The sequence below is a fragment of the Misgurnus anguillicaudatus genome, chromosome 4 (assembly GCF_027580225.2).
Source record: "Misgurnus anguillicaudatus chromosome 4, ASM2758022v2, whole genome shotgun sequence".
Classification (NCBI taxonomy): Eukaryota; Metazoa; Chordata; class Actinopteri; order Cypriniformes; family Cobitidae; genus Misgurnus; species Misgurnus anguillicaudatus.
In genome coordinates, this window is record NC_073340.2 from 27962148 (window position 1) to 27984714 (window position 22567).

Below are 22567 nucleotides of genomic sequence, written 5' to 3' on the forward strand. Positions count from 1 at the left end.
TATTCTGAACTTAAATTAAATACCGTAAAAAAGAAAAAACAGCATATATATTAAGCCCGAGTGGATGGACTATACATAGGTTTGTGTAAATGTTCTTGCGCAGGCTGAAGCTGCACGGTCATCCGCCCTGTGAGAAATGAAACATAGACCGGCCAAAATACATCGTACTGCGCGTCATGGCCACTTTACTGGAACGCTTGGTTTTCCTACAGAAAGTACGTATCTGTGTCATTGGGAATATCACGCCAGCTGAGCTCTTTTACACCCATGAGCATTATCATATATAGCTGGAGCTAGCGTAGCAGTTGAAATGTTTACATGGAGTGTGTGATATTCGTATGCTGCTGCTGTTTATAAACACGTACGGTGACAATACGTTTTTTGAACATGGTTTTCAAAAATCATGGTTATTTTGTGGTAACCATGGTTTTGCTACAGTAAACCAGGGTTGTTGAACTGTAGTAAAACCAGGGCTATTACCTGTTTAGTAACTGTAGTGCCTTTAAGTGTAATGTAAATACTATTGTAAGTTAACCTACGTGAATATCTTTAAATACCACGATATATTTGGAAAAAAATAACCATGGTTTTACCACAGTGATCATAGTTACTATGGTATATGTTATAAAATCATGGTGACCCCAAATTAACCTATGACTGTACTATAAAAGGGTCAGATATATTAGATGGTTTTTGAACAGGTTATCCTTGTTCAGCTCTACGCTGATTTTTTATTTAGGTGCCCACGCTCATGCGGGCAACAGCAGATGACGAATCGCCATGTCCAGGTTATCTCTTTGAGGAGATCAGCAGTATCCTTTCTAAAGCTTCACAGTTTTGTCTATATAGGACAGAAAAATGAACTTGTGGATTTTGACTCTCATAAAACCTCAGATATTTCCCACGAGTCTGTGGGCTGCTGCCAGTGTCTTTTGGAGTATCTCTTGGAAAGACTGCAGGTTGAGTCCTGCCACGTCAAACTCAAGGTGAGATGGGGCTCAGTGCTGTAAAGATATTGGTTGATAACTGAAAGTTGTAGGTTTAAACCTCGTAGTAGAGGGTAAAAACAATTTGGTTAAAGGTGTAACTTTAAGAAGGATCTCTTGACAGAAATGCAATATAATATACATAACTATATTATCAGTTGTGTATAAAGACATTACAAAACGAAATGTATTGTTTTAATTACCTTAGAATTAATCTACGTACATCGCGGGTCCCATTACATGGAAGTGGCCGCCATGTTTTTACAGTAACCCTAAATTGACAAACTGTTCTACAGGCCGTGTTTCGCCTCTGTTTTCTCAGGTACGACATGTTTGTCCTGTGGCAGCTACCGTAGCTTCTCTTTGCATTTCGAAATTGAGGTTGGTTATAATTTGCAATCTCAACGCTTGATGCTGCTAAAAACCCACACCTTAAATCAATTTTGAAGCAGCATAAAAAGTTATGGGTTCGATCCCCCTATCAGTACACATGTACTAATAAGAATCTGTAGTTTGAATTCACACGTTGCTTTGTATATACACTCACCTAAAGGATTATTAGGAACACCTGTTCAAGTTCTCATTAATGCAATTATCTACTCGACCAATCACATGGCAGTTGCTTCAATGCATTTAGGGTTGTGGTCCTGTTCAAGACAATCTCCTAAACCTCCGACTGAATGTCAGAATGGGAAAGAAAGGTGATTTAAGAAATTTTGAGTGTGGCATGGTTGTTGGTGCCAGACAGACCAGTCTGAGTATTTCACAATCTGCTCAGTTACTGGGATTTTCACGCATAACCATTTCTAGGGTTTACAAAGAATGGGGTGAAAAGGAAAAACATCCAGTATGCGGCAGTCCTATGGGCGAAAATGCCTTGTTTATGCTAGAGGTCAGAGGAGAATGGGCCGACTGATTCAAGCTGATAGAAGTGCAACTTTGACTGAAATAACCACTCGTTACAACCGAGGTATGCAGCAAAGCATTTGTGAAGCCACAACACGCACAACCTTGAGGCGGATGGGCTACAACAGCAGAAGACCCCACCGGTTACCACTAATCTCCACTACAAATAGGAAAAAGAGGCTACAATTTGCATCAAAATTGGACTGTTGAAAACTGGAAAAATGTTGCCTGGTCTGATAAGTCTGGATTTCTGTTGAGACATTCGGATGGTAGAGTCAGAATTTGGCATAAACAGAATGAGAACATGGATCCATCAGGCCTTGTTACCACTGTGCAGGCTGGTGGTGGCCCCTTAGTGCCAATTGGGCATCGTTTAAATGCCACGGCCTACCTGAGCATTGTTTCTGACCATGTCCATCCCTTTATGACCACCATGTACCCATCCTCTGATGGCTACTTCAAGCAGGATAATGCACCATGTCACAAAGCTCAAATAATTTCAAATTGGTTTCTTGAACATGACAATGACTTCACTGTACTAAAATGGCCTCCAGAGTCACCAGATCTCAACCCATTAGAGCATCTTTGGGATATGGAGGAACGGGAGCTTGATGCCCTGGATGTGCATCCCACAAATCTCCGTCAACTGCAAGATGCTATCCTATCAATATGGGCCATTATTTCTAAAGAATGCTTTCCGCACCTTGTTGAATCAATGCCACGTAGAAAAGGGGGTCAAACACAGTATTAGTATGGTGTTCCTAATAATCCTTTAGGTGAGTGTAAGTTTCTGCGAAATGCTGTTGTTTATTGTACCTTTTTGTCATCCTTTAGGTCCTGAAGATTCTCTTACATTTATGTAGCCACGGACCACCTCACTTCCTCACAGAGCTGCGACGAAATGCTACATTTATACAGGAAGTGATCGGTAAGGAGGTCTCAACTATTCACAATACACACTGTAGGAATGTAAACGATTGATATCCGTATCATGTTGAGTTCTTACGTGACGAATATTGTATCAATGATAGTGTACAGCGGCCCTCCGGACCCTATCCACGGCAATGCCCCATTTCAGAAAGTCAGAAGCGGCGCTCAGGTAAAATTGTCTTCTTTTATAATTTTCTTTCAATTGAAATCTTTTTCATACTTCTGTTAAATATTGAGTTTTGAAATATATGACACATAACTGCACTTACAATTACATTGCATTTGGCAAACGCTTGTATCCAAAGTAACTTACAATGCATGTTACTGTAGGCGGTATACGTTTTATCAGTATGTGTGTTCCCTGGAAATCAAAACCACAACCTTTTGATCGCTATAATGTTAAGTCCTACCAATTTAGCAAGAGGAGCATGTCATTTAAAGAACATTAAATGTACCACACTTAAATTATATCATGAATATAGGATGTATAAGAGTAGTAAGAAGTAGATAGATATGTATGACTGTCCATACATGTTTCTAACTGTTATTGAAGTCCAGCATTTGTGTCATTACAGGAATTGGCCAGTCTGCTCTTTAATGATACCATGTCTTCAGATTCTGGAGTTACCTCATGCAAAACAGTCAAAACATCCATGGGTGAGTGGATTTAGTTTATACTTAAAAATACCTTTCAATGTAAAAGTTGTTTTAAAGATGCAATGTGTAATTTTTAGAAGGATATCTTGACAGAAATGCAATATAATAAACATAACTATATTATAAGATATCAGATTTTTTCTTTGTGTACCTTTGTATTTATATCTTCATAAATTGTCTTATGTAACTGTATGTTTATTTTGAATGGACCAATTCGCTTATTGCATAATTATGTATAAAGGGTAGGCAAAATAAGCATAAGCTTCGGCATGCACCTTTTTCGGTTGATATGTATGTATAAATTTTCTTTGTTTTGGAAATTTTGTGTGAGGACCGAAATAAATTTTGTTGATTGATTAATTGATTGATTGATCAGTGGTGTATAAAGACCTTACAGAACGAACTGTATTGTTTTCATTACCATAAAATGAGCCGTTTTTATCAACATACAACGCAGGTCTCTTACATTGAAGTTGCCATTTCACAGCATCATGTTTCTTAAGTAGCCCTAAACTGAAAAACTGCTCTATAAAGCAAGTTTTGTTACTACGTTGTCTCAGACGATGACGCGTTTGTCCTGTTGTGGCTACCGTAGCTTTTCTATGCATTTTGAAAGGGATGGGTGAGCTGTAGACTGAGGCCCTGTCCCAAATGGACTCTTTGGAAGTCCACAAGTTCAGAGTGTGCCATTTGGACAGGGCATGTGCCGTTGGTTGCAATTCACAGTCTTACCACTAGATGCCACTAAAAACCTACACACTGGTCGTTTAAAACAAACTTTTATTATTCGACTTGTAATTAATTCATAATAAAATTGTCTTTTTTATAGGAATGGGCTCTGAGTCGCTCAGATCTGGCATGCAGGGGTTTGGAAACAGCCCAGGAAAGACAGAGTCCAGTAAGAATCAGCCAATTCATGCCTCTCATCCAAGTCCAGAGCTGAAACTATTTACCATTTGCAAGTCATGCTGATGTGTTTGCTCTTATTGTTATTATCTCATTAAGATGGAACGACTTTATTGGACAAAATACAGAGAGCTGCAGAAGCGGTTGCCAGCGCTGTCCTTCCTCCAGCAGAGCATCCCGGAATCCGTCTCCACGACAACTACTACCACGCCGTGGTGGCTCCATCCGCTGCCGTGGAGATGGCCGTGCCAGCGTGTGCCTACAACATCCGATCCCACGACCATAGAGGTGAGGCGAGCGCAAGGTCCGATCAGAAGTGCATTAATAATAAAATTAACTCTTTTCCTGCCAGCGTTTTTTAAAAAGTTGCCAGCCAGCCGCAGCATTTTTCATTATTTTCAAAAAAGTTTACTGCCTCCTTCCAGAAAATGTTTTTCTTTAAATATATAAACATACAATATATCAAATGAAAGAACAGACCCTCTGCTTTCAAACAAAAAAGTTTCATCCTACCTTGATTAGTTCTCTTCTTATCACCTCTCAAATATGGGTAGGTTTCTTTAGGAACACCCAAATTTTGAGCAAAAAGCTTTTAATACTTTTAATAGAGATCAGATTCAGAGTGATCCTCAAAACATACACGGACATACAGCTGTTTGCTCTAGGGCGATACTTCCATGTTTTATAAGTTGTGGAAGAGCGCCAAATGGTGGATAATAGCTGTATTACGAATTGCCAGAAATACTCGTCAATGGTAGGGAAGCGTTAACTTGTCAATGGAGGGGAAAGAGTTAACATCTCTAATGTCTCCACGCCTTGCAGCATCACACAGGTGTCCAGGGCAGGCCGGTGGAGGCTGGGAAGAGACGGACAGCGGCCACAGCTCCTCCCAAAACTCCTCCCAGGAAATTATGCCGGTCGGCCAGACCTCAGTAAGCAGGAGTAGTAAGTCAGGTGGCTCGGGCAGCCATTCGGGGGCGAGTCGGGAAAGCGGTGATCTATCAGAGCGGTAAGATTTAGGTGTATTTTTTTCTTAAAGAGGTGAAATATGAGCCAGACATGATTCACTTGGCTGTTCTGATGCATTTGTGTTTATTGAAATCAGTGTGGAGGCCATGCAGCTTGGGGACTGTGGTCAGGAGATGGCACTTATCAACAGTCTGACCAGCGGTTCCAAAGTCTTCTTATCCAGAGATGAGAGCCAACACTTTATCAAAGAGTAAATGATTCATGATTGCATGTGCTCTTGATTTTGGCATCAGTTTGGGTCAGTGCAGTCAAACTAAATATTGATTTACAAATATTCATGCTGCATGCATTGCAATGCAAGTAAATACATAGATTTACAGTATTTCAGCCATGACATTTGTGACCGTAGACCGCAAAACCAGTCATAATTTTTTAAAATTGAGATCTATATATCATTTGAAAGCTGAATAAATTAGCTTTCCATTGATGCATGGTTTGTAAGAATATGACAATATTTATGTCTGAGACTATTTAAAATCTGGAATCTGAGGGTATTGAGAAAATCGCCTTTAAAGTTGTCCAAATGAAGTCCTTAGCAACACATATTACTAATGATAAATACATTTTTGATATATTTACTGAAGGAAATTTACTAAATTTGCTTGAAAGTGCTTGAAACTATTTTATGCAAGACGTTTTCTGGGGGGGAAAATCCATATTCCCTGTAGGATAATATAAAAAATTCTAGACTTTTTAAGCACACGTGCTAAACTGTTTGCTTTAAATACTTATATCTTCTGTATGCGAATGTTGATTCATACCAAAATGCTTTTTTGCATAGTTGTGTTTGACGCATGAAAATGTCTCGGGTAACGTATGTAACTGTTGTTCCCTGAGAAGGGAACGAGACGCTGCGTCTCTCTTGCCATACTTCCTGCGTACCTGTAATGCAGTCTTTGGCAATATTTCAGATAGTGATATACTTCCTGGCTTCCACGTCACCCTGTCTTTGTCGTTAAGCCTCACCATTGGTTAAATTTGATATACACATTCAGACACACCTCTGAAGGCGTCCCCAAAGTGTCACCGCAGTGGGGGAAAGGGAACTGTAACAATGTATCTTAAAAGGTAACACAATGTAACCTTGCTCTCACTTGAAATGTGTCCCTAAATTTAGTTCTTGATTTTGAGGGTATTGGACCTGGAAAGTCCTTGAAAGGTCCTTGAATTTGAAGTTAACTAAGGTGTGGGAACCCTGGTCATTGCGTTTATGTATTTGGCAGATGCTTTTATCCAAATTATCTTGCATAGCATTTAATCTGTATATATTTTTTATCAGTATGTGTGTCCCCTGGGATCGAACCCAAGACTTTTGGGTTGCTTAAGGGAATGGTCTACTCATTTTCAATATTAAACTTTGTTATTACCTTGACTGGGAATTGTTGATGCATCCCTCTGTCGTCTGTGTGTGTGCGCGTGGGCGCTGGAGTGCGCTGCGACACTTCGGTGGCATTTGGCTTGGCCCCATTCATGGTGCCAATCGGAGATGGAGTTGGGGGTGACCAAGCACATCAACGTTTTTCCTATTTAAGGGCGGAGTCCACGATGTTTGAAAAACGCTTTGGGAAAGGAGAAGGGCAGACTACCAAAACACACTTATAGCCAATCAAATCAAATGCCGGGTTGCGTATGTGTGGGGCGGGTCTATCAACAGAAGGTCCAGATTCTATTGGGGTAGGGGCGTGTTTGTTTGGGTGATTTCAAATATCAACATTGGCTTTCAAACATCATGGACTCCGCCTTTAAGACGGGTGGTTGTGCGAGCAAGTTTGGTGGTACAAAATAAAACGTAGCGCTTTTCTAAGCGGATTTAAAAGAGGAACTATATTTTATGGCGTAATAGCACTTTTGGGAGTACTTCGACTCGCCTGAAAAGTCCGCTCCCCTTCTCCCTCTCATAATGGGAGAGGGAGGGTGTTACTGCGCCGAGTCGAAGTACTCCCAAAAATATAGTTCCTCTTTTAAATCCGCTTAGAAAAGCGATACGTTTCATTTTGTACCACCAAACTTGCTCGTATAACTACTCGTCTTAAATATGAAAAACGTTGATGTGTTTGGTCACTTCTAACTTTATCTCTAAATGGTACCATTGAATGAATGGGGCTAAGCTAAATGCTATCAAAGTGTCGCAGCGTGCTCCAGCGCTTACGTGCACGCTCACATATGATAGAGAGATGTATCAACTCTTCTTAGTTAAGGTAATAGTTTAATATTGAAAATGAGTAGACTATTCCTTTAATGCAGTGCTCTACCATTTGTGCTACAGAAACAGATTTTTTTTAAAAATTGCCTTTATTTGGAAGACAGTAGTTTTTGGAGAGGGTAGGAAAGTACAAGGTAGAGAGAAAAGGACCTCAAGCCAAGGAGTAAAACTCAGGTTGCCGAAAGCACGTCTGCGCCACATTTTGAAGCACTGTCCACTAAAACATTGGCTCTGACCAGGAACACATTATTAAAATATTTTGTCTGATCTTTTAATCTGCTTTTAGATGTTCCACTCTCAACTGTGAGGTGGTGGTTGAACTTCTCTCTCGCAAACTCCAGGACCACGCACAAACTGTCCAAATGGTAAAATGTCTTTTTATTTTTACATCATTTCACTTTATTTATTATGACTCAAGTTGTATACTTAAATGTTCTGATTTCTTTGTATGAATTCAATATTTGGCTTGATGGATACATCTGGTATAAATTTTGTGTCAATAGCCCACTTAGAAATTCCCTTACTGGTAAAAATACTGATGTGTCAAATACTTATTTTCCCCTCTGTATACACACACCTAAAGAATTATTAGGAACACCTGTTCAATTTCTCATTAATGCAATGGTGTGGGGGATGTTTTCTTGGCACACTTTAGGTCCCGTAGTGCCAATTTGGGCATCGTTTAAATGCCACGGCCTACCTGAGCATTGTTTCTGACCATGTCCATCCCTTTATGACCACCATGCACCCATCTTATGATGGCTACTTCCAGCAGGATAATGCACCACGTCACAAAGCTCGAATCATTTCAAATTGGTTTCTTAAACATGACAATGAGTTCACTGTACTAAAATGGCCCACACAGTCACCAGATCTCAACCCAATAGAGGATCTTTGGGATGTGGTGGAACGGGAGCTTCATTCCCTGGATGTGCATCCCACAAATCTCCATCAACTGCAAGATGCTATCCTATCAATATGGACCAACATTTCTAAAGAATGCTTTCAGCGCCTTGTTGAATCAATGCCACGTAGAATTAAGGCAGTTCTGAAGGCAAAAGGGGGTCAAACACAGTATTATGGTGTTATAGTTATCCTGACAGCATAACTTAAAATGCTCCTTCTTGCCTACAGAGAGCGCTATGTGCTCTGGTTTGTCTGATGTCATCAGACTTCCTCTCCCTGGACCACATTTTCAATATCACACACAAACGCCTTGCACAGCTTAGTGAGGGACCAGCAGGCCCTGTTGCCAACAAAGCCACCAAGGTACTGTAAGCCAAACCATGTGTTTTAAAAATGTATTTACTATTTTACATTCTCTTAGAAGTCATATACACAGATCATTACAAATATAATTCACCATTGCATTCACATAAATGCAAAATTTTATTGTGTAATAACTAAACAATATGTTTGTTTCACTAGCTCCTAAGGCAGTTTGAAGCCTTGCTCGGCTGTGTCACCCATCCCAGATGTCCAGCCTCTTCCACCTCTTCACTTTCAGAGCAGCCCTCCAAATCCTTCACCTTCCTTCTTGGACAACTAGAAGAAACAGCAACTTCATATGAGTCACCACCGTCTATAGATCTCTCAGAAGGTAACGTCACCGCACCCGAGATCAAAAGAGTACAAGAAGAGGAGAGAAACCACTCCAAGCTCTTAGAAGCTTCCAGACAATCACTGTTCAGTGGGATGGAGCTGGTGAACAGAAGCAAACCTGTGTGTTTGGTTGAGCCTGTTCCCGTCGAGACAGATGTCCAGACAGGTGCGACTGAGAAAAGATGTGAGAGAACTAAAGAGTCTAGTGGACCTGAACAATGCAAAGAGCAAACGTCAGCCTTCTCCTTCCTCAATCTCTGATGCTAACTTTATTGTTTATATATAAGTGTTCTGATGTAGGGTGAAATACTTAATCCTTTAATCTAAAAAAAGCATTTCTTACCTGTAGCTACTGTTCTTGACCATGTAATTATACAATATAGAAATGAAGTCATATTTCAGTTAAATATAGATATGTCTCTGTGTTAAAGGGATAGTTCATTCAAAATTAGAAATTCCTCAAGTTATTACAAACTGGATAAATTTCTTTGTTTTGCTGAACACTAAGGAGAATATTCGTAATCAAGCACCATCGACTTTCATAGTAGGAAATACATACTGGTGGTCAGAAATGGTTTCATTGCAAACATTGCTTAAAATGTCTTCCTTTGTGTTCAGGAGAACAAAGAAAGTAATACAGGTTTGTAATTTGAGGGTGAGTAAATAATGACAGAATTTCAATTGTTGGGTGAACGATCCCTTTAACTTGTGCAATAACCTAAATATAAGCATTCTTTATTGGAAAATGATCTGTGTGTAAAACAGGTCATTGTCTTAACCGGTGCCTATGGCGATTAAATCTTTGAAATATAACAGATGCACACATGAGGATGAATTCTGACTGCAGTTTACTCTATGCACTGTGCACCTGTGAAAATGCTGCTAATGGTGCAGGTTACGGATTGAGTTTTGATGATCAGTAATGGTACGTGTAATTCTGCAAAGTCATTTTGAGATACAGTAATATATAGAAAACTGAATCATTTTTAATTGTGGTGTCTTCAAAGGTGCAGTGTGTAATTTTTAGAAGGATCTTTTCACCGAAATGCAAAATAATATATAAAACTATATTATCAGGGGTGTATAAAGACCTTTCATAATGAACCGTTATGTGTTTATTCCCTTGAGATATTTTTATCTACATACACAGAGGGTCCCCTTACATGAAGGTCGCCATTTTGTGCCGCCATATTTCTACAGAAGCCCTTAACGGACAAACTTTTTTACTAAGTTTTCTCAGACGATGACATGTTTGTCCAGTGGTGGCTACAATAGTTTCTCTATGTGTTTCAAAAGCGAGGGTTGAGCAGTGGACCACACCGTTGGTTGCAATTCACAACCTCACCACTAGATGTCGCTAAAATTTACACACTGCACCTTTAAGAGATGAAGTGTGTCACTTTTTATTATTTAACAGCTTGCAGAGACAAAAAAAATTTTGTGGATTGATTTGTGACCCTGCCTATGAAACCCAACTTAAGTCATTTTTTTGTGATTTACTGATTTCTACATAAACTCATCCTACAGGTAAAGAACATTCTGTGAAAAATAACCTTGATATCTTTAATATTGACTGTGTAATTAAAATCAAACTTTGATGCTCCTAATCTCATTAGATTGAGACTGAATTTCATAGTCAGTGTCACATAATTGAACACAATGAGCGGTTTCCCGGACAGGGCTTATCCTAGTCCCAGACTAAAATGCGTGTTTGACCCGCTTAAAATTAAAAACGCCTTTAATTTTAACATATTTTGTTGACATTGTTTTGTTTTAAGATGCACACCTGTAGTGTTTTTTTGTAAGGTATGTTTGTAAAAACTTCTTAAATGACCTAATATTAATAAGGCCTAGTTCTGGATTATCCTAAACCCTGTCTGGGAAACCGCCACAGTGAGTCTTATAAATGTTGCTATTTGTTGGAGCGATCTAACACAGGTTTTATGAACTTTATGATGGCAGGAACCTCCACATAAGATGGACCTTCACCAGGAGACCCCTTTTATAAAATATATATCCATATTTTGTATAAAAAATAACATTTAACCCTAATAAGACCCTTGGGGTCAATCTAACCCCAAGCTATTTTTTTTAGTTTAAAAACATGGTTCCCTTCATCTCAGTGAAATAAGATTTTGTGACTTTTACAGATCATCTGTCAAGATTCATATAAAAACACTGGGCTTGATTCGGTCGTTCTTAAGAGGCGTTAAAAATGTTACTTAAATAGTCCCTTTGGGGGTAAAAAGAACCCCATTTGAAAATAAATGGGAAATGCAAAAATAAAAAAATCCCAAATCACAGCATTAATGTATAGATGGTAAGTAAAAAAATTTTTTTATTTGAATACTTAAAAATGTATTTATTTTTTGTAATCACTCTTTTAATCTCTGGGGTCATTTTAACCCCCGCGTAACTATGACGTTAAGGAAAATCAGGTCTTATTAGGGGTTAAACTGTGTTAGATAAATAGTAATTGTTATAAAAAGACATTGTTTACAAGCTTAAATAATTAGCTACAAAGTACATTTTTTGCTTTGTCCCTGGACCCCAGCTTGAAAACCCCTGATCTAACCAAGCCCATATAGCAACATTGGCTCACATGCTGTATGTTTATCTGACCAGTGACAAATAGGAAAATGTTCATGAAAAAGTGTTTAAAATGTATTATTTTACTGTAGTTATTTTTGCAACTTACACACACTTAAAGGGAACATATCATGAAAATCTGACTTTTTCCATGTTTAAGTGCTATAATTGGGTCCCCAGTGCTTCTATCAACCTAGAAAATGTAAAAAATAACAACCCAGTAACTTAATTTTGGTAAAGCATGTGAAAAAACAGGTCATTAAAATTTTTCTCCCCTTGTGATGTAAGAAGGGGATAATACCGCCCCTTAATCTGCACTATCCAACCATAGCACTGCCATTTAGTGCAGAGATCAGCTCATTTGCTTTTAAAATAACACCCAAAAATGGCACATTATTGCTCACACCTACAAAGTGGCAATTTTAATATGTTATAATAAATTATCTATATGGTATTTTGAGCTAGAACTTCACATATGTACTCTGGGGACACCAAAGATTTATTTGACATCTTAAAAAAGTCTTGTGAAATGTCCTCTTTAAGTGTTCCCACAATGGTTGATCTGAAATTTGCACCACAATCTTTCTTTATTTTAAATCACTTACAGTATGTCTTTCAGTCTTTATTTTACAAGTACAAACATTAACACCCACAAAATATAGCTTGATGAAAAAACCTTTAATGTCTAACTTATGTGCAGATGTGTAAAAAGCAAAAGTATTTGTGTGAAAGAAAAGTATTTAATTCTGATAAATGGGTACCAAACTTCTCACAACAAAAGCCTTAAAAAACAAGTGTCTTATTACGCTCATGCACACATAATAAAACATTCACATATAGACACATATATTAAGAAATCTCTTTATTTTCATTTACATTAAAGCAATGTTTCATAAAATAACAATGATTTCAAATATTGTATATATGCTAGCTATATATTACATACAAAACAGAATGTTGACCGCTTGGATGATTCGCATCATCTAAAGCTAATAGACTTTCACACAGTGCCTGGATTGAACAGTATTGTGCACTGACATGTGGCTCAGATGAGACCGTCTTGAACTAACCTGTCTTGCCTATGCTGAAACTTTAAGTTAAGACTAAATATATCTGCATTTTATTTTAGTAAGACCAGTTGGTCTAATTCACTAAGCATGCATACGCACAAATTTGTTCGTAAAATGTGCGTTCGGACGTTTTAACTTACAAATCGTATTTCACCAAAAACTATCTTTAAATGTTTGCAACACGTGTACAATAATCATGAACAAGGAAAAGAACCCTATAATATATATCTGTGTTATATATACATATATTTTTTTTCCTTGTTCATGATTATTGCATACATGTGGTCTGAGTTGTTCTTTTGTATATATTTAAAATACATTTTAGTATGAAAATTTTTGTTGAATCATGATTTGTAAGTTAAAACGTCTGTATGCATGCTTGGTGAATGGGACCCAATGCTTGTTTGTTATAAGCATTCTGAAATTATATAATTCATTGTATATGTTGGTCAGACAATGCGTAAACAGCAAATGGTTTGTACAAATGTGTAATGATCAAGTATTTCTTAGGACTTTGAAGTCAAGAGTGCTATGGAGAGCTTAGTTGGGTGCAGGCTAATTTTAGGTCATTTTTTATGTTGCGCCCATAGAAGACGAGTCCTCATGTTACACAGAACTGACTAAACCAGCATATTTCAGAAGACTTTTAAATTGTATATTTATAATAACATCAGATTAGCAATGATTTCATCTAATGCAATGATTTACTGTACCAAGTCCAAATATTTTTTAGTTCAACTGTAGCTGTCATTTAGTAACATCATAACCCAAATCATGATTCAAAGAGCTTCATTACACACATCAACAGACTTAAGTCTAATATGCATGAAATTTTGGCCCAATAGTCCAAATGCCTCTCTCTCCCGTGTGATATTGGTTTTCTTGAAGGTTCAAGTAAAGACAGGCTATAAGGGCTTTCTAAAAATCTGGCACTAAGTTGCTTGTTTATAGTCCAAACCATAGCTCCAAAATCCCCACTTCATGGCACGTAGACAATCCTCTAGACCTGAGTTTTGGTTATTTAAGAAATCTAAAGCCACACGTACTTCCTGGAAAGGTCTAAAATACCAGTGAGAACCAAACCAGCATGGTTACATTACAGATCCTCTGTAAACACCCACCAACAGCATTAGTAATCTTTCTAAAATGACCGACTCTTCAGGGTTGAGAATATAACCACACGGTTCAGTTTCATTCCTTCGGCTTTCAAAGGCCTTAAGATAATTATTTAACTGGCCAAAGAGTGCAAAACATGAACAGCACCATGTGTGACGGTCTAGTTAGTAGAATAAATGGGACAGAGCTTGTATAATCTTGTATGAATTCGAGATATTACTTTTTTATAAAGCACCTATGTGACGTTCATGGTCAACACGATCAAGTAGAGTCCCACATAAACACTATGAACATGAAAAAAGTGCTGAACACAAATGTATTTAGAGGGCATCTATTTGTGCCAATGTCCCTCTCACAGGTCCACTGCATGTCATAGGTCACTCCCAATCACGTCGGCCCCTGCTGACCACGAGTTTGCAGGCTATTAAAATGGGCCTCTCTCAGGATGCGGTTGATGTTGTGGTACGAAACGCCGTTTTGGCTCAAGGAGGTGGCTGGATCTTCTGGTTGGGCGAGGATTGTAGGGCTGCAGGGAGCCTGGGAAACAGGAAGTCGTCTTTGGTCAGTGGTCTGAATGGAGGAACTGGCCCCTATTATCTGCTCTGGACTGCTTATCCCACTGCTGTCACTGCTGGAAGACTGTTGAGAAAAAGGGAAGTTGATAGAACACCTTTCGTTCAAGGTTGGCCTACAAAAATACGTCATCCATGCAGCTCTCTATACACTCAATTCTAGCAAATTAAATACCGCCTTCAAGTAGATATTACAGCCAATAAGCAAAATTCTCTAGTGGAGGGGCTCTGTATAGAAGGTTACAACGTACTTGCCAGCATCCATGCATACACAGTAGCTGGAGCAACATGGATAAAAAGGATCTTTTAGGGCTGTCAAACGATTACTCACGATTAATCGCATACAAAATAAACGTTTGTGTTTGCATATTATGTTTGTGTACTGTGTGTAATTATTATGTATATATAAATACACACACATTCATGTCTGTATTTAAGAAACAATTACATGTAAATATATATTTATTTTAGGGCTGGGAAAAGATTAATCGCATACAAAATAAAAGTGATTTTTGGTATAATATACGAGTGTGTGCTGTGTGTAATTATTATGTACATATAAATACACACACATTCATGTATGTATTTAAGAAACAATTACATGTAAATATATATTTATTTTAGGGCTGGGAAAAGATTAATCGCAAACAAAATAAAAGTGATTCTTGGCATAATATACAATGTGTGTGCTGTGTGTAATTATTATGTACATATAAATACACACACATTCGTGTCTGTATTTAAGAAACAATTACATGTAAATAGAGCTGGGAAAAGATTAATCACGATTATTCGCATACAAAATAAAAGTGATTTTTGGCATAATATACAAGTGTGTGCTGTGTGTAAATATTATGTACATATAAATACACACACATTCATGTCTGTATTTAAGAAACAATTACATGTAAATATATATTTATTTTAGGGCTGGGAAAAGATTAATTGCGATTAATCGCATACAAAATAAAAGTGATTTTTGGCCCTAATTTATTTCTATTTTTATATAATTTATATTATATATAAATAATTAATCTTAAATGTGTGTGTGTGTGTGTGTGTGTGTTTTATATATAAATAATAATTACACAAAGTAAACAAACATACAATATGCAAACACAAACCCTCATTTTGTATGCGATTAATCGCGATCAATCACTAAGTGTAATTTAAGTACAGGAACAAAAATAATAGTACGGGTTTAATTGTTAGCTCGAAATATGTTGGTTTAGTGGGACCTTAACTTGCAATTTTTTGAAGATATTTATAATGCTTGGTCTTGCATGACTTAAATAGCTACTCGGAGGCGTTGCAAATATGACCGCCAAGTGCTCTGACTTTCCATAAAGGGACTCTAAAGTCAAATACATTGAATTGTGGCATATACAGTTTTGTACAACGCATATTTTAGCAAATGGCATCACCTGCATGCCTGCAAAGCACAGTATGCATGCTAGATATGAATAATAAAAAGAATAGTATGGTATAATGATTCGTTTTATAAGTTTTACAATAACCTAAGCGTCTCAGTTTGGTCAACATACCTCAGAGTCCCAGACATCACGGCCAAGTTCAGGTAGAAAGGTATAACCTCCTGATCTTTTTGCCTGGGGTAAGGCCTGAGTCTCCTCCCCTTCACAGCTGCGCCTACGCTTCCTGTAGACAAAAATCATCATCATAATAGTTTCCTGTACAAGGTCTGTTGTACGCATGGATGCCATCGTATATTATTATTAAATAACCGAGCCTGTTTGAGGCGCTTCAGAGACTATTGCAGCCCATGCCGAGCACTGCAAGCAGCTGTTGTAAATGTGTGTGCATTGGAGGGCTGCAGATTTGATTGAACCGTTAGTCATCAATATGCCCGCTGCAGGATTATGACTCAGATTTGAGATTTAATAACAATATAGATGTCACCAACACAAGAGCTGTCGAGCTTGATGCTCAGCAAAGATTCATATAACCAATATAGCAGCTAGTCAAGAGGATCAGACTTCTGTAAGAAGATCTAAAAATAACCAACTGACATCAAGTGCCACAGCGGATCTGCATAGACTGACAGCAGAAACCTTGATGTTTTGTAATGCAGGATTCCTGCACATTGCAACAAAAGCATGCTAATGGAAGTGAGGGTGGTCCTTACCTGCTTTCTGTCAACATGGTGTGCATTTGACAGCCAAATATGGGCAGATCGCCGTCTACCCTTTCAGCAATATGAGGGAACCTGCAAAGATTTCCTCCCTAATAATGAGCAAAATGGTGCTTGTTTAAAAAATGCATGGAATTACTGAACCTATCAAGATAGGCTGCAGTAACATTTACATCGCAGGTGCACGAACACAACGTTAACATTAACGACAAATTCATATGTATTTGTATTCAGATGTAACAATGAGCAATACCGTCGTGTAACTAAATGAGTACTTTGTGTGTAGATACGCAGCTTTATTCAGTTCATACATGCTGACAACATATCTGCATACGAGTGACAAAGAACGGCAGCTCCACCTTTTTAGCTTTCGTTTTCGTATTCAGATTTGACATGATTAAAAATGATTTGCATATTAACTGCTTCGATCGATCCATAACGATATTAATATTGTCATGCAAAATAGCGATAGTTTGTTGATACAGACAAACACAGAGACGTAGCACAATGCTATGCGTGGTTGACTTTACTTCCTCCTCGCGATCTGCCGTTCACGCCACAAAATGATCGAAGCGAGTTCGGTTGAATAAAATCGTGTATGAATAGAAATGAATGACGCGATGAAGTACCTTTCTATTTAATAACTGACGCCCGCTGTCTGTTTGCTCTTGAGTTCAGCCATAATCTGAAGTTATAATGTATCGGTCTCGCCGGATCGCTCTCGTTCACTCTTCCATCTGTTGCTGTCGCGATGACGTAACACGCACGTCGTTGTGACGTGACACGCAGTGATGTAAAATTCTGATGTGTAACGTTTAATGGGTGTGTTTGATGCAAGACTGACGGCAAAGTACCGCGAGAGCGATTTGAAATTAGACTAAACAGGAGGATTTCTCGCGGTACTTTGACGTCAGCAGACTGCCTGTTTTGCTGCGCCACATGAAGTCGCATAAGCCTATTTCTACCGTTAAATTTTTGTACTGTATTACCTTTGTAGGATACCCACCTCGTAATGACTGTTTGTCCCTGTTTTTGCGGTTGTAATACGTATGTTTAAAATAAAAATCGGAATAAAATAAATAAATAAATAATCAACTTTCAACATTCAAATAGAACTGACGTTTTGTTAAGATTGAAAGTAATTAAAAGAAAACTGCAAAAAATTAAAGTTAACTTGCTAAAGACTGACTTTACACAGTTTGTGGTAATTATATAACGTATTTTGTATTCAATTTAATGTTATCCCAATTTTAAGCAGAAAAAAATCACGTGCGTTCCATAAACTGTATAAAACGGGTATATTCACATGTAACGCCTTTTCAAGTCGGTTCTCGCGTGTAGCAGTTCACAGGTGATTGCGTTATGCAAACATCATTTAAATACAGGCATTATTGAAGGCAGCTAACGGGGTCTCAAAATAAACCAGCATGGCCTCTCGCGAGGTTTACTGTATTGCGTGCGTGCGTGCGCGCGTTGTTCCTGGGGTAACAGATGGCAACTTTCAAGTATGTCCACGTGAGATAATTAAATGTCCTTGATATTAAGTTTGCTTACGTACGTTAGCTAAGTTTTAAATAATGCTAAACAATAATGCTAATGCTTTCTCAGCTAAGTTTTAAATAATGACATACAGGCACCAGATACGTTTTAACTCTCTTCTAAAGAAAAGGCGCAGGAAAATCGTTAAATATGAGTGTGGGTAAGTGTCAAATATTTGTTGCAAGGTTAAATTATATTAAGTAATATAGTCGTATGTTGCTAAAAGTTGACAAAATAATTTTCAGTAGATAAACTAACAAAAATATTGATGTCTCTTGCACTAATCAGCTTGTCCAATAAAATGCAGAATAAGAATGTCCCTCCCACTAATATTTCCCATATTTGAATGACAATAGCAAGCAACAACTTTGCATTTGTGATTTAAAGACTATTAACTAGTTAAAGGCATGAGCATTTTGACATCTCCCACCTACTTTCTGTTTTAATAGAAAAAGCTGAAAGTACAACTGTGATGCAGTGACTTTTCTTCATTGCGGTTTATTCCTTTAATGACTGACATTTCTTCTTGTTTGTATTCTGGATGTCCAATCCCATTTAGAAGAATGTCCATATTGTGGAAAGCCATTCAAACGGTTGAAGTCTCACCTTCCTCACTGCAAAATGGCACCAATTGCCCAACCCACGAAAACCTTTAAAACACCCCAAGATCTCCCCAAGAGTGCAACCACTTCCAAACTGAAGAGCAGCACAGCAGATAAGAATATGATTTTTGATGAGAGACAGGCTTTCGAAGACAGAAGAAATTCCAATAAATTTATTCCAAATAAGTCTGTTCACAATGCAGAAATTTTTCAAGCGACTACTGAAGTCACACCCGTTGCAAGCACACAGAGACCCAAAAGCAAATGGTCTGCTAAAAGACAGAAAGAGCGTGAGTCGATTTTACAGAAGTCAAAGAGCACTACCTCATTATCAGATCATGAAGGAGATAAAAGCTTTTGTGAGATCACTAATGGACAAACACAAACATCTCAAACTAATGGAAAAACTACTAAAGCCAAAAAGAAGATAAAAGTGCAACCATTATCAGAACATTTATCCATCACCAAGAATAACATCACAGTCCCAACCATTCAAAAAAACACACATCTTCCATCTGTACACAAAAATCCAAAACTCAGAAAAATTACTTTCTTGGAGGAGACCGAACCAAACGGCCAAAGCAGTGATGTTCATCCAGTATCAACAGTAAAAGAGCTCAAAGCTCCTACTTTCTTCACATCCAAGACTTCTGTGTGGGACCACATCAAAGACAGTTTGTATAATAAAAGATCTTATAATCTGGTAGTGCCTTGTCTCGTTTCGGAACCTCACAAAGGTTTTGCTTTTGAGACCCAAGATATTTCTGTTAACATGCAACAATCAAATCAGCTTGAAACCGCAAAGGTTTCCTCTACACCCTCAATCTGTTTCTTTGAAACGTCCATTCAACGACCAGTAGAAGACGCGCATGGATCAAGATTGCCATGTCTAGGATTGAATCCCGAGATAATGACAGCCTACAGGATACTGATCTCCACTAAACCTGTCAGAAACTCCTCTAATGAGAATATGTGGAACAAGCATCGGTTTCCTCGTCCATCATCTTATAGTAAAGGTGATGTTTGATTTTTAAGTACTGTTTATGATGGGTTGGATCAGGGGTTTTCAAACTTTATGATGGCAAGGACCTCCATTTGCATACATATATATATATATATATTATAAAGACAGCATATAACCTTAAATATTTTTTTGCTTTGTATTTTTTCTATAAAATATTCTGGGGAAAATCCAAAACTGGTATAGAGGATTGTTTTTAAGTAAACAAACAATGCCTTCAGGAATCAGTTTAACACAATCTTATGACTAATGAATGGCAAACTAGTGGAATTTTTAAACTATATGCATAGATATATGTATAATAAAGGCTAGATGTCTCGCCCGCGCTGCTGGCCAATTGTGTGGAACGTCGGCATTTGGTGGCCATCTTACCACAGGCAGCTCACTCACTCGTAGTGTGCTTTTGAATGATCATGACTTGCTCGATTTTCTACTGATCTTCAAATGTTTGGTTTGTTATAAACGTCAAAGATGTACCTATGACACTGCATACTTATACTAAAAAAAAAAATTCATGAAACATGTTACAGTATCCACAATTATAGAAACCAATCATTAAGAAACCAAACCATTTGAAAATCGGTAGAAAATTGAGCAAGTTATGGTCATTTAAAAGTACATGCATCATTAAAACACAATGCTTAGAGTGAGCGAACTGTCTGTGGTAAGATGGCCGCCAGGTGATGGCGTTAGAGACTCTGCCTTAACACATCTAGCCTTTATTATACATATATATGGCTTTATGTATGTGATTATGAACCACATTCTTTTATTTAACATTTAAATTTGGGTACCATGACACTATTATGTACAGTCCTCGGTGTCAAAAATATCAGGCTGAGCTACACTTGCATCAGCTTGAATGGAAAAGGGCCATTGGTCCATTGGATGTAATGAAAGTTGATCCTCGTTGTGGTTCTTCATGGTTCATTACATCCTCAAGTTGAAATGCAAGAAGTCTAAAAATGAATTTTGTTTATTGCAATCATGCAAGTTTAACCATATGTGAAGATGTAAATGATGTTTCTGTTCATGCAGTGCCTCTCATACAGCAGAAACTTGGAGATGTGAGAATAAATGAACTCTGTGTCTGGCTTGGAGCTAAAAGTCCAAAGTCATCCAGAGAGACTGTGACCATGTTGAAACAAGGTTTGTGCCCATACATCCACAACATGCCTTAAATTCACTTGTAGGCTTTAAGTCACATTCACATTTGTGCATTAGAATTACGGTGCATAAGAAAGTATACATTTTATCAGTTTGTGTGTTCACTGGGATTCGAACCCACAACCTTACAGGAACACTAATGTCTTCTGTGCGCGTTGTGTGGTGATAACCACATTATTATATATATTATTATAGTTACTGAAAACATGCACAAGTCAGATGGTGTGGTTTAGCTTCTGTTATTACATGTGTGTGTTGCTTTAATATGATTGATCAGGTTGGCAGTGGTACTACCGAAAGTATATTGATGTTCGTAAAGGAGGAATGGGTGGTATATCTCTGCTGTTTGCTGGCTACTGTGTCCTGTGTTATATATGGAGATACCCACATCTAAGTAAGTCAGATTATGAATGGAAGATTATGTTTATCAAAGAAAGTTTACAGTGTTCATAATTGAAATTGTATTTTAATATGTTGTGTTTTGCAGAGAAAGAACGATGGAGGAAATACCATTAAGGATATCTGGTATTTGTTCATCTGCCCGTAGCTTGACATTTTGGAAATGAGGCACGCTTGGATTAACATTCAAGGTTTGGAGGAACAACTTTGCTAGATTATACTCACAGCAACTGTCACCCCGAAATTGAAGTTTGCCATGCAATAATTGTTATGAATTAATAATGTTGACGAAAAAACAAACTTATCTGAAAGCTCATATTTATCTTGGAGGAATATTCCATTTTCTTGGAAGAGGAATCCAGATGATTTGCTCACCACCATGTCGTCCAGGGTGTTGATGTCTTTCTTTGTTCAGTCCAGAGGAGGTTGTGTTTTTTGAGGGGAACATTGCAGGATTTTTCTCGTTTTGATGGACTTTAATAGACACCAACAATTAACACAACACGTAACAGTTTTTTCAACGGAGTTTCGAAGGACTGTGAACGGTCCCAAACGGGGCGTGAGGGTCTTATCTAGCGAAAGGATTGTCTTTTTTGACAGGAAAAATAGAAAATGTGCTCTTTTAGACCACAACTTTTCGTCTAGGTTCGGTCCAGCACGACCTAACGTAAATGCGTAGTGACGTAGGGAGGTCACGTGTTACATATATAAAACACACATTTGCGGACCATTTTAAGCAATAAACTGACACAAAGACATTAATTAGTATCAGTTGACATACAACAATGTAGGAACGGTCCTCTTTCAACACACTTGTAAACACTGGGGCGGAGTTTCGCGTTCGTCTTCTGTGACCTCTTGACGTCATGACGTATTGCGTGGGGTCACCTGGCGCATCACGACCGGATCTAGACGAGAAGTTGTGCTTAAAGTTTATATTTGTTATTTTTCTTGTCAAAAATGACGGTCGTTTTGCTAGATAAGACACTTATGCCTCGTTTGGGATTGTTTATAGTCCTTTGAAACTCAGTTAAAAAAAAACTGTTACGTGTTGAGTTAAGTGTTAATTGTTGGTGTCTATTAAAGTCCATTAAAATGAGAAAAATCCTGCAATGTTTTCCTCA

At 37.9% G+C, this 22567-nt stretch overlaps 3 protein-coding genes across 7 annotated transcripts; 2 read left to right on the top strand and 1 right to left on the bottom strand.

Annotated features, from left to right (window-relative positions):
* Positions 1-62: 62 nt before the first annotated feature.
* On the top strand, positions 63-12655 carry tepsin (TEPSIN adaptor related protein complex 4 accessory protein). Its single transcript, XM_055177192.2, has 13 exons — positions 63-215; positions 740-812; positions 895-986; positions 2727-2820; positions 2924-2991; positions 3398-3479; positions 4309-4377; positions 4485-4673; positions 5208-5394; positions 5491-5604; positions 7904-7982; positions 8752-8886; positions 9046-12655. Exons 1-13 carry the CDS (start codon positions 177-179, stop codon positions 9478-9480), a joined length of 1656 nt encoding a protein of 551 aa, XP_055033167.2. The 5' UTR covers positions 63-176; the 3' UTR covers positions 9481-12655.
* On the bottom strand, positions 12656-18141 carry LOC129421568 (protein VCF1). 3 transcript variants are annotated; one of them, XM_073867111.1, is made up of 4 exons: positions 18022-18141; positions 16710-16807; positions 16111-16222; positions 12656-14633 (listed from the first exon to the last, which is right to left on the bottom strand). In XM_073867111.1, exons 2-4 carry the CDS (start codon positions 16733-16735, stop codon positions 14382-14384), a joined length of 390 nt encoding a protein of 129 aa, XP_073723212.1. In that variant the 5' UTR covers positions 16736-16807; positions 18022-18141; the 3' UTR covers positions 12656-14381. The 3 variants fall into 3 exon arrangements, with proteins under 3 accessions (XP_073723212.1, XP_055033182.2, XP_055033181.2); XM_055177207.2 differs by lacking the exon at positions 18022-18141 and adding an exon at positions 17722-17739; XM_055177206.2 differs by lacking the exon at positions 18022-18141 and adding an exon at positions 17345-17528.
* Positions 18131-21765, top strand: LOC129421563 (uncharacterized). 3 transcript variants are annotated; one of them, XM_055177196.2, is made up of 6 exons: positions 18131-18220; positions 18349-18414; positions 18814-19872; positions 20916-21026; positions 21322-21438; positions 21532-21765. In XM_055177196.2, the coding sequence occupies exons 2-6, from the start codon at positions 18405-18407 to the stop codon at positions 21558-21560; spliced, it is 1326 nt and encodes a 441-aa protein (XP_055033171.2). In that variant the 5' UTR covers positions 18131-18220; positions 18349-18404; the 3' UTR covers positions 21561-21765. The 3 variants fall into 3 exon arrangements, with proteins under 3 accessions (XP_055033171.2, XP_055033172.2, XP_073723211.1); XM_055177197.2 differs by having other exon boundaries at positions 18817-19872; XM_073867110.1 differs by lacking the exon at positions 18131-18220 and having other exon boundaries at positions 18267-18414; positions 18817-19872.
* Positions 21766-22567: the final 802 nt, after the last annotated feature.